Raw genomic sequence first — 16868 nt, 5'->3', positions numbered from 1 at the left:
CCGCTTGGCGCAGGCAGCCAGGAGGGGTGTCCCACCCCACCGGGGCGCAGCACCACGGCACAGCCCGGGGAGAACCAGCCACGGCATGAGGAGCCACTTGCACACAGGTCCCCACTGTGCCAAGGGCGGGTGGGCTTCTCCTTGCCCTGCCACCAGGGACAGCAGCGGGGGCACTGAGGGGAGAAGGGAACAGCCAGCACCAATTTGTCACAGTCAATTTTTGTCAAATCAGTCCCACTTCCTTCTCCATCTGGCTACTGGGCTTTGCCATCAGGGAGGCACAAAGCAGAAAACCCTCAGTTTCAGCAGGGCTGGTGATGCTGCCTCAGACACCATTCCCAGCCAGCAGCAGAGGAGGTGCAGAGGCGGTGGCACATGTCAGGCTGCCCGCAAGGGCCAGTCCCGGTCACTGTTTCACTGTAGACCTGAGTGATGGGGCAGAGAGGCTGCTTACTAACGGCTGCACTTGACACCAAAGAGCACTGGAGGCCAGAATGGGAAATCAAAATGGTATTGACAGGGTTGAAACACCTTCTGGGGAAAATGGACTCTTGCCCAGAAGGGCAAATGCAAATGCCCCTGCCTTCAGCTGGGATACTGGGCTCCAGAGCAGCAGCCCTTGCTTCCCGCGGACTGTGGAAGATGGCTAGGTGGGCAGCTGGATGGTACGCCTAGGGCTTAGCAAGCTGAGGCCAACAGAGATGAAGCCCACCCACTGTCAGCATAACAAACAGCAGCAGTGCAGGATGAGGGACCACAGCCTGGAGCAGCAGCTCCCATGGGAGGGTCAGCGCAAAGCCCAGGCAATCTCTGAGGGACCGGCATGCGAAAGAAAATCACCCCAATGGCACGTGTTCAAGCAGGCTGGTCAAACATGACGGTCCCTGTGTAAGACGTGGGAAGTTGCCCGACGGCTCAGCACAGTGCTGGGCGGGCACCGGCTGGCCAGTGTGGGAAGGGTGCGGAGCTGCACAGCCCCACAGGGACCGGCCAGAGTAGCAGGGCCATCCCCGGAGGAGCGGCCAACTGAGGGGAAGCTGCAGGAACAGTTTTCAAGCATGCGAGAGGTGGCTGCGTGGAGGAAGGACATAGTCTGTTCTCCATATCCCTTAGGGACAGGACAAAGTCTTAAATTGCAGGGGGCAGATTCCAGTTGGATATTAAGAAAACCCATCCCCATGGCATGATAAGACTTGGGGCTTGTCTGGGGGCACTGGGGCATCCCTGGGGATCATCAAAGGACCCCGATGGGGACAGGATCCCGAGGTGTGCCCATCACAGCAGCAGACCATCGAGGCCCCCCATCCTGTTCCCCATGCCATCAGGGAGGCGGAGCTGGGTCCCCACCTCCCCTCCTCTGGACCCAGCTGCCTGTTGCACTAGGTTTATTGTCTGTAAGGCAGGGCTGGCACCTCCAAAAGGTTACTGCAGAGCTGGAGGCTGTGCACAGTCAACACTGTCCCTTGTCCTTTTGCACCTCTGGGGTGGCCCTGTCCCGCGCTGGCAATGATGCTCACAGCCCCGCTGGCACCGCTTCAGGTCCAGAGCACGCTGAGAGCTGCAGGGCAGGCAGCTGCCAGCTCGCTGCTTCCCCTCTCGCCCCAAAGCTTGGGTATTTGTGTCCATGGGCTCAGGTGGCAGCAGCCCAGCTCCTGAGAGAGCCCCTCTCCTGCCCGCTCTGCTGTACTCTGCTGCTGCTTGTCCTTGGGGGCCATCCCAGCATGTCCCCCAGCAGCGTGGGGCCGTGTCGATAGTCAGCGATGTGCCAGCATGGCCAGTACACGCTGGGTGGGCAGCCAGGGAGGGCATGGCACAGTCCTGCTGCGGGGAAGGCACTCTTGGGAAGGGGCACCGGCGTCTGGCCACTCGGCCCTGGAGGGGGACGGGCAGCCCCTCGTCCCCACAGCACTGTCCCAGCAGGCTGGGGCCAGCGTCGCCCCTCTGCACGGTGCCAGCGCAGCCTCATGCCTCCTCGGCGGTGGCATCGATCCCCGCGTAGGTGAAGTTCTCGAACAGGGCCATGTTCACGTAGGCCTGTGGGGGAACCCCAGTCAGGAGCCTGTTGTGGCAGTGTCCCTATCCGCTTGTCCCTGCTGGCACACTCTCAGGCACTGTGCCCTGGAGGGAGGTGATGAGGCTCCCCACACCCAAAAATTGATGCTGGGGTTACCCCCGCCACATGATGGGGTCACAGAGGTTCAGCTGCTGCTGGATGTCCCCCCCCCAACCGAGCCCAAGGGATGCTCCAGCATTTGGATAAGTCCCGCACAAGGTGGGCATCCCTCCTGCTGAGCCGTCATCACTCACCTTCCTGGCCTCCAGCATGCGGATGAGCTGCATGGAGATCTGGGCGAAGGGTGGGCGCTCGTAGGGGCGGTCGCGCCAGCACTGCCGCATCAGCTCGTACCTGGGGGCAGAGAGCCAGCGGCTCAGCGTGCACGGGGGGAGAGGGGGCAGAAAAGCTGTTTGTGGGAGATGGGGGGAAGCTGGTGGGAAACGAAAGCCCAGGAAGGGTGTTTGGGGTGTGGGACCCCAGCTTATCCCCCAGCCACAGTGCAGAGGGGAACCGGGCAGGAGCTCTGCCCACTTACACCTCGTCGTCACAGTTGCGTGGCTTCTCCATGCGGTAGCCCTGGGGCAGCTTCTCATAGAGCTCGGCACATGTCATCCCGCAGTACGGCGTCCCCCCTGCGTCCAGAGACACACAGCTGGCTGCAGCGGGGATGGTCCCTGGGCTGTCCCCTCTGGGGCTGCAGGAGGACCTGCAGGGACCCGCGTGGAGGCAGGGGACACAGAAGAGCCTTACCCAAGCTGACGATCTCCCAGAGCAGGACACCGAATGACCACCTGAAAGGGCAGGAGCTGAGGCTGTGATGGAGTCCCCAGCCATGCCCTGTTAATGGGCATGGGGCAAAGCCCAGGGTGCAGCAGGCAGCCAGGTCTTGGGCTGAGCTGGCAGCTCCCCAGGATGATGCATCAGCATCACCTCCTGCCATTGCAGCACTCAGAGCAAAAGCATCACCACACTGACCACCCCGGAGAGGGATGGAGGTGGCCCCGGCCATGCCCCAGCCCCAGTGCCCCCGCCTGCAGGACTTACACATCGCTCTTGGTGGTGTACACGCTGTAGTTCAGGGACTCGATGGCCATCCACCGAACTGGCAAGCGGCCCTGGGGAAACAGAGAATGACTGTCAGGGCAGGGGGGATGCCCCGCAGACGGAGGGCAGCTGTGACACAGCTGGTCCCGGCACGGTGGGTTGTTCCCACTGACGGCAGGGGTCCTGCATTGGTGCAGGCCCCATGGAGACGCTTTGCTCCTGCCTCACCATCGTCTTCTTCACATAGACCTCCTCCCCTCTGGAAAGGCCAAAGTCGGCAATCTTGGAGGCCAGGTTTTCTCCCACCAGGATATTCCTGGCTGCCAGGTCCCTGTGGATGAACTGAAAGGGGCCAGCAGTCAGCAGGAGCCACACGCTCCCTTCTGCTGGCCCCAGGGGTCTTGTGCCCTGATGGGGAGTCCCCAGGCCCCAGGGGAAGGATGCTCTGAGAGGCTTGCTGGGGATGTACCTGCTTCTCACTCAGGTACTGCATCCCCTTGGCCACATCTGAAGCAAACTGGAGGAGTTGCTGGGAGGTGAGGGTGGAGGCGGTGCCGTGCTCCTTGGCAAAGGCTGGGTCTGTCTCCAAGACTCGGCTTTTGCGGAGGAAGTCGAGGAGGTTTCCATAGGGAGCATACTCAATGGCGATGTACAGGTAGCCTGGGGGGCAGGAGGAGGTTGGGCTCATGGAGCTCTCCCCAGCAAAGAGGAATATACAGCCAGACAGGGGCTGTGGGGCTGGGGAGAGGGGAGAGGGGGACAGCCCTCACCCTTGTTCTCGCAGGCACCCAGCAAGTTGATGATGTTGGGGTGATGGCCCAATTTGCACAGCACCTCCAGCTCCCCGGCAAAGTCGCGATGGTCGTTCTCCGAAGCAAACTCTGGAAGAAAAGAAGGGATGGACACCTCAGTCCTACAACAAGGGCCCTTCCTCTGCTCCTCCACCAATGGCTCCTGCCCCTCCTCAGCACCGAGCATGGCCCAGGATGCAGCTGGATCCTCCAGCCCACCCTTCCCGCCTCCGCCCCCACTCACCTTTCAGCATCTTGATGGCTGCATTCATTTTCAGGCCGTCCTTTTTGATCATGGCCCTGATGACCTGCCCAAAGTTGCCCTCCCCGATCATGTCCTCAAACTTGATGTCTTCCCACTCCAGGATGGGGTAGCTGAGGGGCTCAGGCTGCGGCTTAGGCCGGCGTGTCAGGGTCAGGGTCCCCGAGTTGAACTGCAGGATGGTCTCTTCCCCCTGGCAGATGGGAACGGGTGAGGTTAGAGGCACCGGGCACCCCTCTGCCTGCACGGCAGTCCTGGCAGGGCAGGCATCATGGGCAAGGGCGGGCTCCGCACCCTCTCCGCGTGGAAGTGAGGTCTGGCTGCGTCCGGACTGGAGGCTACGGAGCGTGACCTGGATCGGGCTGGGACGTGGGGAGCTGGGGATACAGTCCTGGCGGGGCAGGCGGCACTCACCGAGCCAGACTGGTATGTAAAGGTGCGGCGCCGGTGGAAAAAATTCTTCTTGATGAGGAAAAGTGCCAGAAGGGCAAAGAGGATGGTGAGGCAGGTGACGGACACGGAGCCAACGATGGCCAAGAGCAGCTGCTGGTCTATTCCCGCCTGCTCGGTGCTCTGGCTGCCCAGGCTGGGCGGCACGCTCAGCGCTCCTGCCGAAAGGAGGGATGGAGGGTGGTGGTCCACAGCCGAGCCCTGCCCAGGCTGCATGGGTGGCCAAGCACCAAGACAGCAGCCCTCTCCCAGCACCCTGCGACCCCATGAAGATACCACAACCACATCCCAAGCTCCTGGTGCCATGGTGGCACAGGGGTGATGGTGTCACTGACTGGGCCCTGCCACTGAACCTGCTGGTTTCTAGACTTCCAACCACCTCTGGGTCCAGCCACCAGCTCCTCCCGTGCCGGCTCTGTCCTGCTTCTCTAGCCCCTCGCACACCACGCCACCCTCTGGCCAAGGCAGAGCCACTCTGTGGGTGCCGTGCTGTCACCATGCCACCCCTGCCCCATCAGGACTAGGAGGAGCAGGATTTCTGAAGACACCCACAAGTGTTTTGGGCTTGGTCTGCTGCTTCAGAGCCACTCTCTGAAGTCACATGAGCACCCTGTCACTCTTTGCTGACCCAGATGCTGAGCCCAAGCTCCTCCAGAGCTGAGCCCCCTGTCTGCTGGGACACCCTTCTCACCGTCCCCCAGGGTTTTGGCTTTCACGGGCTGGCTCCATTCCCCTGGGACATGGGAGTTGGCACGGACGCGAAACTGGTAGCTGGTGCTGGCGTTGAGGCCCCCGACAATCTTGGTGGTCTCGGCGCCGCTGTCGGTGTCAATCCACTGGGGCTCGCTGGTGGCCCCCACCTGCTGCAGCTCCACGATGTACTTGGTGATGCCCCCGTTGGGGTACTCGGGGACCTGCCAGGAGAGCCTGACAGCGGTGTCGGACACAGACTCTGCTGAGAGCAACCGTGGGGAGGAGGGCCCTGGGACAAGGAAGGGAGAGTGTCAGTCCCAGGATGGGGCTTCTGGCACTGCAGGGCCTGAACGCTGCTGTGAGGACCGGACCCCATGGATGGCAATGGCAACGAAAGCTGTGCCAGGTTTGAGGGACCTCCAGGGACCCCTGGCCCCTGCTTGGAGGAGGTGCAGGAGGAGGTGGAGCTGCTCTCCAGGTACAACAGTAGGGCAGGACTGTACCCCCAAATGCTCCCAGCCTCAGGGACCATCAAGGTAGATGTCTGTGTATAGACTAGCCCTTGGGATATTTTATTTCTTCAACCCTCCCTCACACACAGTGTTCCCACCGCCTCCTCTGAGTCTTCTCTAGCCTTCCGACATCCCTAATCCCAAATCACACAAAGCTCTTACAAGCACAAAGAGGAGAAAACCTCACATCCTCCAAGCCTGACGCCCACTAGCCCTCCCAACATGTGCCAGCCAGTGCTGAGCCTCACCGAAGGCCTCATGCACTCCTTCCCCCTTGGCTGCCAGAAAGGTTGGTCCGGCTGATGCTCCACCTCTCCATGGTCTCCCACCCACGTGGAGAGCTGTGTGCATGTGTGCATTTGCCCACAGGAGGGACTTCAGGTCTCCCCAAGCCCTAGTGACCATCCAGCAAAATTACCAGGCAGCGGGGTTAAAGTGAACCAAAGGGAAATATTTTTTTCACACAAAGTATAATTATACTGAGGAACTTGTTGCTACAAGCTGCAAGTATAGACAGGTCCATCAGGGCTTGGGCAAGGATGCAGAGGACAGATCTGTTTGCGAGCATCACTTGTGATGGCCTGAATGTCATGTTCAGCTTAGAAAGTTTCTCAGCTGCTTGGTGCTGGAGGCTGCAGGGTCTAGCAGGGAAAGGAGGACCCATTTTCCCCCAAGCAGCTGTTCATGCTCTATCAGAAATGGGATACAGGACATGGGGATGGTCGCCTTTACAATTATAACTGATTTATCATTGTAATTCCCTGTAATAATTCCCTGTGTTCTGCTGGACCCACCTTTGCTGTTGATCATGACCTTGTAGAGGTCGGAGGGGGGCCCCAGGCTGGTGCAGTGGTACACCAGCACCTCCAGCCCATACTCCTTGTTGTACTCCAGGTCCCCAATGCGGGCAGAGAGCACAGAGATGGATGTGATGTTTTTCTCACAGACCAGCCGCCTTGCGGAGTCAAAGAGGTGGACGATGAAGCCATGTGCCGGCTCGTGGTTACTTGGCAATTTCCAGTTGACGTGAAGGATGTTTTTCTCCTCTATGGACCAACCTTCGATCACAGGCTTGACTGTGGGTTCTGTGAACAAAAAGGCAACAAAACCTCACAGCGCATCAGCCCTGGGGTTTTGCAGACCTGGTGCCATGCAGTGTTAGGGGTAGGGTCAGCGTTAGGGTCAGGGTGAGGGAGATGGAGGCTCACCAAGGCACTCGGTCACCATGACAGCCTCAGGCCCCTTGCTGCCCTCCCCACCATCCCCTGGACGGCTCAGCTGCACCTTGACGATGTAGGCAGTCACCGGCCGGAGGTTCATGAGGGTGATGTTCTCGCTGTTGTCGACTGTTGGCCAAGAGGACATGTCAAAGCCATGCCCATGACCCACAATCTGCCTGGCCACTGGTATCCTCCTCGGCATTACCACTGGGGCCCCGGGATGGAGACCTCTGCCCAACCCAGACACCCACTGGCGGGGGCAGCCATCCCCTCCCGCCCAGGTCCTACCTGTGCCCTCTGCCCCCTGGCAGACACATACCCACAATGGATGACCATGCTGAGGTGTCATCCTTGGGCTTGTAGAGCAGCTTGATGGAGATGATGGGTCCATCACCAGAGAAGCAGTCCACGGGCGACACCACGAGCTGGCGGCTTTGCTTGGCCAGCAGCCGGGGGGGGCTCAGGGGTGCTGGTGGCACTTAGAGGGCGGAAGAAGGAATGACACCAGTGGGACTGGGAGCAACGAGGAGCAGAGTGTGGGTACATCCACCACCTCTTGGCTCCTTCCAGCTTTGTCAGGGAAGTCTTTTATCAGCAGCCAAACCTGTCTGCTGGCACTGCAGCACACGATGGGTGGCACCCAGTCCAGTGCAGGGCGTTTGGCATTGCCACACCATGCTGTCAGCCTCCCCCAGCAACCCCAGCTTGTCCTGCTCATGCCACAACCCTTTCCTCACCTCGGATATTGACCTTGACTTTCCGGCTGTCCTGGCCCCCAGTTGTAGAGACCCGGCACTCCCAGAGCCCCGTGTCTGCCTTTGTCAGGTGCTGCACCTGAAACTCGCAGGTGATCTGCCCTGGCTCGATGATGGCTTTGATAAGCTGTGGGCACAGAGGGTGCCATCAGCCCCCCGGCTCAGCTGCCTATCTCCCCACACCAGCCTGAAGCTGCCCAGCAGCCCGGCGGAGAGACGAGTGCTTTTGAGGGAGCCAGCAACACAGGGGTGGTAGTGGGGCAAGGGCACAGGGGCAGTACCTTGAGCACAGTGCCGTCAGCCTTGCGCAGCTCCACGCTGTCGCTGGCGGGCAGTGGGTTGCCGGTAGCCACGCAGCTGACGATGGGCTCTGAGCCCAGGTTGAACTCCAGCTCCGAGGCCAGTTGGATGATCTGGGGGAACCGGTCTGGCCCGCAGAAATCGGCATTAGGGCTGGCCCCGCTCGTCCCCAGGCTCAAGAGGGGCTGGCACCTTTCCCTGGTCCCGGCTGCAGCCAGACCCTGGTGCCAGGGGGCCCGTGCCAGATGCTGCAGTCCAGCCCTGATCCCCACCCCACGTGCCGGGCTCAGCAACGCTCTCAGCATGGCTAATCCTGGGGTGCCAGACTAGATGGTCTCCTTGCAGTGCCCCGGTTTCCATAGTGTTGGGGGCTATTTCTGCAGGCAAGGGGGACTGCTGAGCCAGCTGGCGAGGCCAGTAGATGACCCCCCAGTCACTGGTGAGGAAGAAGCCAGAGCCCACCTAAGGGTGGGGGACAGAAACCCACTGCAGCCCCACACCAGTCTCACCTGACTTTTCACAGTGCTGCCCATGCCAGCCCGCCGGGCAGACACAGCCGCTGAAGCGGTTACAGCTGCCTCCATTTCGGCAGGCGCATCCCAGGGCACAGTCGGGGCCATAGTATCCTGGGGGACAGGCTGCAGGAAGATGAGAGATCACTGCTACCCCCGGCCGTGGTGCAGGACCACAGAGGCAGAGAGCGTGGGCAGCTGGTGCAGTCAGCAGCACTGCTCAACCCATGCTGACCCTCAGGCTGGGAGAAGCTTGTACAGGTGCTGCTGCTGCTGAAGAGCAGAGCTGGGCCCTGGAGGGACCCCAGGCTGGATGGGGAAGCTGATGGATGCCCAAGTTGCCATACCTTGGCTGCAGCGGGAGCCAGTCCAGCCCGAGGCGCAGGAGCAGCCGTAGGGGTCCGGCAGGCAGAAGCTCAGCCCCTTGCAGCCCTGGGCTCTCTGGCACGTCTCCTGGCAGTTGCGGCCAAACTGGCCTTCCCGGCAGGCTGGGAAAAAAAGCGTGGTCTGCCCTCACTTGCTGTTCACCCATGCACTGTTTGTGCACGGCACGGTGCCAGCTCAGGCACCCTAAGCCCTGTATCACCACCCGGAGCAGGCACAGGAGCCGTGTCCTGCTGAGAGGGTGGATGGTCCAGCCCTGCTCCAGAAACAGGGGGCACTGCGGGTGGGGAGGCACTGGGGATGCACGTGGAGTTTCTGGCCACAGTGCCCGGGGCTGGGAGTGCAGCGAGGCCCCCATGCATGCCCTGGGCACAGCTCCCGGGACTGGGCAGCCTGGCACCTACCTCGCTCGCAGCGGGTGCCCATGAACCCGGGAGGGCAGACACATTCGCCAACATGGTCGTGGCAGACGCCGCCATTCAGACAGTCAGGACAGTCCTTCTCGCAGGACGGTCCCCATTTCTTCGCGGGGCAGGCTGTGGAGAGAGCGGAGGGGGCGCAGGGTGGCACCAGGCCGGAGGGCAGGGTACGGCCACCTGTCCCTGCGTCCCGGGGAGCCAGGGCCCCGCTCACCTCTCACGATCAGGCGGTAGAAGGCACTCCACAGAGGGCTGTCCCCCATGAATGTGGCACTGTAGACGCCATTTTCGCTCACGCTGACATTGGGGAGTGTCAGGGTGACGAGGTCACGCCGCACCTCGCTCCGGTCCGTGGTTTGGTAGTAGGTGCCTGCAAGGGGGCAGAAGGTGACCCGGGGTCCCCCCATGCCCCCGGGGCCGGTGACAGGCACCAGCTTGGGAGCAGCCCCAGCCCCATGCCTGCTTTTGGGGCCACTTGCCATTTCTTTTCCACATAACGTCCGTCTCCTTCCTCTTGAGGACCCTGGCAGAGAAGGTGGCTGGTTCGGCGATGTTCACAGACTGTGTGGCCTTCACCGGGAAGAGGTGGGCTGCGGAGGAGGAGGAGGGGCAGGCTGAGCAGCGGTCGGCCCCCAGGGCACTCACACCCAAGGGCAGTGCTGGCACCCCCAGACCAGTCACCCCAAAACATGGCTCTGGCACAGCCCAGCACCCACCACATGTTGTTGCTGGGACATCCACCCCCTGTGGGAGCTGGGACCCCCTCGAGCCTCTGCAGGGACAGGCGCTCCCTTCCCAGCTCCTTCAGCCCCCGCCGGCAGACACCAAGGAGCGGGATGGGGCACCCTGTCCTCTGGCCAGCCCGCCAGCCCCAGCGCGGCGCGGGATGCCGGTGGCAGCAGCCTGGGGAGGTGACAGCTGGGACAAATCCGCACGGCGCGCCCTGCTTGCTGCTGGCTCAGGAGGCGCAGAGCGGCTGCAGGCAGTGACAGCACGGGCAGGCGAGGGGCAGCGAGGGGAAGCAGGCGCGCGGAGGGCTGCACGCCAGCCCACGGGACCATTGGCCCTGTCATGTCTGTTTTCCTGATTTCCCAGTTGTTGGGACATGCAGCAGCAATGAATGCTCAGGGTATTAATATGAGTCAGCCAGAGCCCAGCTTTGAGCACAAACGGGACTATAAATATGTTAAGGCCTGGGAAACCATGCCCTGGGCGTGCCAGGACAGACACAAAAGAGGGCACAGGCAGGTGCCGACTCTCGGAGCCTGCCAGCACGCCAGCTTCGCACACTAAAAGCAGCCACGCTGGGTTGGAACTAAGGCACATCCAGCACCGAGCCCTGCCCCAGTGAGGCTGGGAGGAAGCGGCACATGCCGCAGACGCCCGTGGAAGAGGTCGCAGACGCAGGTCGCGTGTCCTGGTAATTCCCCAGAATCCCCTCCCCACCTACCCCTCTAGCTGGGATCTTTTTACCACCGACTTTGCAGTCCCTCGTAAAGGGCACACAGATGTGGCCCCGTCCTGTCTCACTCCATCTCACTCACTGGAGTGAGGGCCCAACATGTCCCCCGGGGAGCCCCAAACACAGTGCTTTGTGTTTACCTACACTGAATTTTATCTGTCACTCCATCACCACCCAGCAGTTTCTGCAGCCCCCCCCGAGCTCATCCATCCCTGCATCTCTCCGGGCCACTCAGGGATAGCAGCCGGCACGGCCGCTTGTTCAGCTGTCTGTAACCACAACCGGTGGCACAGGTCCCCGCAGAGACCCCGTGCCATGCCAGTGGAGACTTCCCCACGTGACAAGAACCATAAATTAACTCCTATTCTTGCTCCCTTTCTTTTAGTCAGTTATTTACCCAGGCAAAGACCTCCCCTGCCACCCTCCGGGTGCAGAATTGCTCGCAAAGAGCCTTTGAAAGGGAATTTTCCTAATTTTTTCCAGGAACCCAAACAGACAGTGTCAACTGAGTCCTCAGAGACCCTCCCACTGCAAACTCACCCTGCCTCTTTCTCAGGGAGAACATAACCACCAATTCTCTTCTTCATTACAGTTTCTACTAATTTGCCTGGTTCTGATTTGGGTTTACAGGCCTGTAACTTCCTATCCAGAAAGCTTTTAGGAAAGGCTGGTGTCCCATGAGCAGCCTTGCCGCCCGCTCTCCGCTCATGCCCCACAGGCAGCAGCAGAGCCCTGCTCACGGCAAGCCTGGCCTGGCATCGCCACACTGCTCCGCTTGGCTATTTATCACCTGTGTCTTGCTATCAGTGCTGGCATTTTAGACAGATCCCCCAGCAAGTTTCCCCAACTTCTCTGTCATGCACATGGATGCAAAAATAAAAGAATTTTGCTTTTCTGCAATCGTTTTTCTGGGTGTCTTTCTGCTCTGGATGTTGTAAAAAATAGTTTATTGCCAGATTTTAAACCCTTCTGAAATTGCTCCTCAAGATCTCTTTGGTCTGCTTTACTTTGTTTTTACAGCAAAACTTCCAAAGTTTATCATCCTTCCTATGGTTGTCTTCATGCATGACCTTTTGGGAGATGCCAACTTTCCTCTAACAGCATTCTCCACCCACTGCTTTTTCACCCTGGCCTGCTTTGGTGCACTCTTGGGCTTAACAGAAGAGACGATATGCGTCAAGCCTCCCTGGTGGGTTCTGTACACAGCCCTCCCTCCCCATGCAAAGATGTAGGTTTTTTGCTTACTTCTTCCTTTATTTTTTTACTTCTTCTCTAAATTAAACAGAGCAACAGCAGTTTGTTTGGCGCTTGGAAAAGAGCCACTTTTTTGGCACTTGTAACTCCTACATGGGCTTGGACCCAGACACCAACGAGCTCCTCCACAGCACTATTTTGACCTGGCTATGTCAACCCAGAAGCGGGGGGCTGGTTGGCAGCCCCCGTACCATGGGACACCCCGTCACGCCAATGGAGCCCCAGAGCTGTCACCTCCTTCCATAACTTATATACAGGGACATCTGGGGGTGCAGAACCCCCTCTGTGCTCCTCAACCCCCGCCGCCGGCTGTGCCCCCCACACTGACTCCCGGTGCCTCTGCCTCTCTCCCTCGGCACCTGTGTGCCGCTCTGCTTGCCCAGACTGGCCGGCTCCATTTCCGATTGGACCACTGCCATTTTCGGGTTGAGCCTCTGACCAAGGACACCGGCTGGTCCCGGCTCCTTGGGGGATGCTTGAACCTCACCAGCAGCCTCTGTTCCCCAGCTTGGAGATAGTAGAGTTGCTGGCTAAAGCTGTGTTTTAACACAGGCAGGGAAAATTTTACCCGCCCCCCCCCCCCCCCCCCGCCCCATTCGCAGCAAAAGGTCAACAGTTTTAGCCAAAACTTTCTAAAAAAGAGCTAGAAAACATTGTGAGGCAAACACCTATCACAGAAAATTTCAGTCCTAATAGTTTTGCAAAGTCTCAAGCACAGGGGGAGCGGAGGTCGGGGGGGCAGTGTGAGAGAGTGGAGGTCGGGGGGGCAGTGTGAGAGAGCGCTGCCCCGGGTGGTATCCCTGCCACTGGCCAGCCTGAGGAGGCCCTTTCAGCTTATGTGGCCCCAAATGGGAGTAGGAGACAAGAGCCCAGTGCTGCCTTTGGCTGTGGCGTGCCCTAGCCGTGCCTCTCGGCAAGACCCCACCGCTGGAGCGGCGACATACTGCTGCGGCACGGTGCTTGCCAAGTGCCCAGGGGAGGCTGCTGGAGATGACTCCCGGCACTACCTCCTCCCCAGGAGCCTGTGGCAGGGGCATGAGGCTGGCATGGCTCCTATGGGCTGCCCCCCGTCCTGGTTAATGATTTCCAGACCCCACCGCCTCCTCCAAGGGCACCCGACTTCCTCTTGGACCTTGCCCTGCTCCCAGGCACCGTTCCCAGCCCAGCCGGCTGCCCGCACTGCTGCCCATCCCTGCACAGCTCCGTGGGTCTCAGCCACGCTCCTCCAGCTGAACATCCCTCCCCTCTCCACCCCACCGGTGCTGGCGGACCCCAAACCTAGCCTGTGGGTTACCACCGTCCCCCCGCCATGCCGGGTGGTGCCGGGATTGCGAAGCACAGGGCAGGTAGCTCCCATGCGGACCCAGCTGGCAGGCGGGGGGCTGCCCGCCGCCCCCCCAGCCGCTCACCGTTGTGGCTGTTGTGCACGTAGACCACCTGGGCCTGCTCGGTCGGGGTGCGGCCCAGGCAGTAGAGGATCCCCACCAGGTCGGCCATGGAGAAGCCCCTGGCCTGGACATAGTTGCTGCGGTTGCGGTAGTTTTGGAAGCCCGTCTTGGGGTGTGTCATCACAATCTTGTTCTCCCGCTCGATCTGCAGAGAGCTCACGTCACGCTCCCCCATGACACAGGAGAGGAAGAAGTTGGAGTGGGACAGGCTCTGCACGTTGGCGATCAGGGTGATGTCCAGGATGGCCCCTGGGGTGGGGGAGCACGAGGGCATGTCACGGCTGGGCAAGGGCACAGCCATTCCAGCCCTGCCTCGGGGCCACACTCTGTCACCCAGATGTCACCCCCTTTCCAGGACATTTTGCCACCCCCAGCCCAGAAGGCGCAGCCAGGGCACAGCCAGGTTGGGTGCAAACCCATCGGGATGACACGGTGGGCATTTCCACTCTCCTTTTGGTGATCCCCAGGGGCTCAGCCCCCCGTCACAAGCCAGGTGTGCAGCAGGATGAGGGTGTCGGGGCCCCTCTCCTCCCACAAGCTGCCTGCACCCCAGCCCCTTGCTGGGGAGAGGCAGGCAGGGGAGGGCACTGCTGCCCTCTGAGGTCTCCAAATGGCTGATCACGAAGGGATGTGCTCTCCCTCCAAACCCGGCTCCGATGGCGCCACTGAGCTCCCACAGCTGCCTACTCCCACCAAGCCTCCCTGGGGCAGGGTCTGCTCCCTGGGGCAAAGGGAAAGGGGTGATTTACCTGCCAGCCGTGGGAGGAGAAGCAGAAGATAAACCTGGAGTCCCATGTCCTTGGAGTGCGTCCTGAATCTGGCAGAGGTCAGAAAATCCCCAGCATGTCCCAGTCACGGGGGTCAGACCTGGAGGCTGCGGCTGCCTAGAGGCTCCACATGAGCAGCAGCTCAGGACCCCTGCTGCCTGCCCTTGCCCCCCATCTTGCCTCCGCCCTGCTGCTCAGCATCCACGGCAGCCAGGACCACCTCCTCTGGCACATAGCCTGGGCACAGTGAGGAAGATGTCCCCGTCCCCGCTTGCTCAGTGGCCACCTGGCTGCTCAGGAGCGGGACTTGATGGCGAAGAGGCCACTGAGGTCCCCTGCCCGGCGGCAGCTCTCCCGGGGAACAGGCGCCCACCCTTCCAGGACTAGGGCTGCGTGCTCAGGGCTCCCCGAGCCACGCTGAGCCCCCAGACCAGCCGGGAGGTGTCCCAACCCCCCCTCCTCGCCCACCGTGCAGAGGGTCTCATGCCCCAGCCCGCCCGGGTGGCAGCATTCCTGTCCCCTCGGTGCGGCCCCGTGGCTGACGGCTGTGGGAAGGGCTCTCTGGAGCAGGGAAAGGAAAGGGGCCAAGGGGCCGTGGCTGGCGGCGGCGGAGCTGAATCCTGTTTCCCATGCGGCGTTTCCTGCTCTCCACCCATTGTTCGGAGACGGCCCTGACTCCAGGAGCCGGCGGGAGCTGCCCTGCACAGGCTTTCCCCCGGCAAGCAGTGTGCGGCAAGGCTGAGGCCGTACACACCTCGTGACACCTTGGCCTCCTGCCGCCATGAGCCGGGGTGCCGAGACACGGCCTCACCTGGGCTCCACGTTGTGCCGGGGCCTGACTCGCACTTGCAGCGGCCTGTTGCAGGGCCACTGTCAGGGTTGAAAGGGGCTGAGCGGGAGCGCAGGCAGGGTGCCAAAAAGCCAGCCCGCCCGCATGGGAGGGCGGCCACTGCCGGGGGAGAAAAACCCGCCATGTTGCAGTAAACATGTCTGGGAGGAAGTGGAAAGCAGCAGACAGCCTGGCTTCCCCCGAGGGCTTTCCCATATACAGTGCCGGCACAGGCACTGGCACAGGCACTGGCACAGGCATGGCACGGCATGGCCCTGCTGCCCCCCCAGCCCCAGGGCGTCCCACCCAGCCTTCCTGCAAGGCTGCCCCGGCCTTTGGTGTGCTCTGGGCTCTTTACCTGGCAAACAAAAGGTATTCCCCAGGAAATCACTGTAAGCTTCACCCACCAAACCTTACGCTACTTCACAAATCGAACTGTTCCCACGTGAAAGCCAGGGCTGCTGGAGAGCGAGCCTCATGTTTTGGTGCGTCCCAAGCCCATGCCGTATCCGGCCAAAAATCTAAAGCACACATGGAGAGGAAAGGGAAATCCATTCATAGCTTCCGACTATTTACAGTGCACTCCAGGGCTACGCAGTGCCCACAGCGTGCCGAGAGAGGGATGGCAGCGGGCAGGGGCTCCCCCAGCACAGCCACCCAGCCACCCTGCAACAGGAGGGATGCAGAGGATCCAAAAAAGATGGACACCAGATGCAGTTGCCTCCATTTGCCTGGAAAACTAAGCATGGTGCTTTGCCATGGGCTGTGCATAGGTGAGGGGCTCTGTATTTGGGAGACCCCTGGAGCACAACCATAATGTAAATGCAGAGCACGAGGCCACCCTGCAGTAGGACGCACAGGGGTGGGCAGCTGAGGCTGGTCCCTCCTGCTGTTGGTGCCCTCCTGGGAACCTCACATCCCCATTTGCCTGGCCAACCCCAAGCTCATTTGCAAGCACATTGGGTCAGAGACTCATCCGCACACTCAGTACAGCTGCAGGAAGGGGATAGATACATAAATAGGTAAATAAATGGCTTCTTCCTCTAGTTCACTGGCTACAAAGGCTAGTCATGCTCAGAACCGCAATTGCCATCGTGCCACCATGTGCTGACATGTGCTGTGCCTGGGGAAGCAACTTGTTCTGTGCTCCCCTGGCAGCACACGGAGCCATGAGTTATGATGCATTCTGTGAAATGTCCTCCACCATGAGGATCCATTTGAGGACAGGGTTATTTACACAGAACAAACACGCTTTGGGAAGTGGGAAGGCTTTGCAACCACGGACCCTGTAGCGTGCTCCTTCAGGGAGCATAGCATGACTTCTCTTACTGCCCGAGGGGAACCAGCGTATTTGCTTTGCTCTTTTGGGGAATGGGAGCCATTTGGGGTCAGCTCTCCACACCTGGTGATGCCCAGGAGATCTCAGGGATCCATCGAGGGATCTGACCCAAGCTGATTTGTCCCCTTGCATTTTTTCTAGGAACACCAGGATAAGAGGTGTCTATCTGTGCAGATCCCTCGGGTTGGAGTTGAGGTAGGAAACCTCTCTGTGAGGTTCTGTGGTGAGACCCAGCCAGGACCCTACAGCTCCTGTTTAACTCTATGTATCTCCAGAGGAGGAACCAGGGAGCTGGGTACAGCCGAGCTCAGCCAGAGCAGCTCGCCTTACTTCCTCTCCTGTAATACGGAAAGCTCTAGCTGCCCAACCCA

The 16868-nt window shown here is 60.6% G+C and overlaps 1 protein-coding gene across 2 annotated transcripts; it reads right to left on the bottom strand.

Annotated features, from left to right (window-relative positions):
- Nucleotides 1-212: 212 nt before the first annotated feature.
- Nucleotides 213-14871, bottom strand: TIE1 (tyrosine kinase with immunoglobulin like and EGF like domains 1). 2 transcript variants are annotated; one of them, XM_075039222.1, is made up of 23 exons: nt 14312-14871; nt 13524-13811; nt 9878-9988; nt 9613-9768; nt 9384-9515; nt 8943-9083; nt 8593-8721; nt 8065-8210; nt 7766-7910; nt 7348-7506; nt 7017-7154; nt 6603-6893; nt 5295-5585; nt 4448-4761; nt 4136-4346; nt 3871-3981; nt 3570-3760; nt 3329-3442; nt 3101-3171; nt 2807-2847; nt 2592-2688; nt 2308-2407; nt 213-2034 (listed from the first exon to the last, which is right to left on the bottom strand). In XM_075039222.1, exons 1-23 carry the CDS (start codon nt 14355-14357, stop codon nt 1963-1965), a joined length of 3495 nt encoding a protein of 1164 aa, XP_074895323.1. In that variant the 5' UTR covers nt 14358-14871; the 3' UTR covers nt 213-1962. The 2 variants fall into 2 exon arrangements, with proteins under 2 accessions (XP_074895323.1, XP_074895324.1); XM_075039223.1 differs by having other exon boundaries at nt 4568-4761.
- Nucleotides 14872-16868: the final 1997 nt, after the last annotated feature.

Source organism: Buteo buteo, chromosome 10 (assembly GCF_964188355.1).
Source record: "Buteo buteo chromosome 10, bButBut1.hap1.1, whole genome shotgun sequence".
NCBI lineage: Eukaryota > Metazoa > Chordata > Aves > Accipitriformes > Accipitridae > Buteo > Buteo buteo.
The sequence above is the reverse complement of the archived record's forward strand: the minus strand, read 5'-3'. Positions and strand labels throughout refer to the sequence as shown.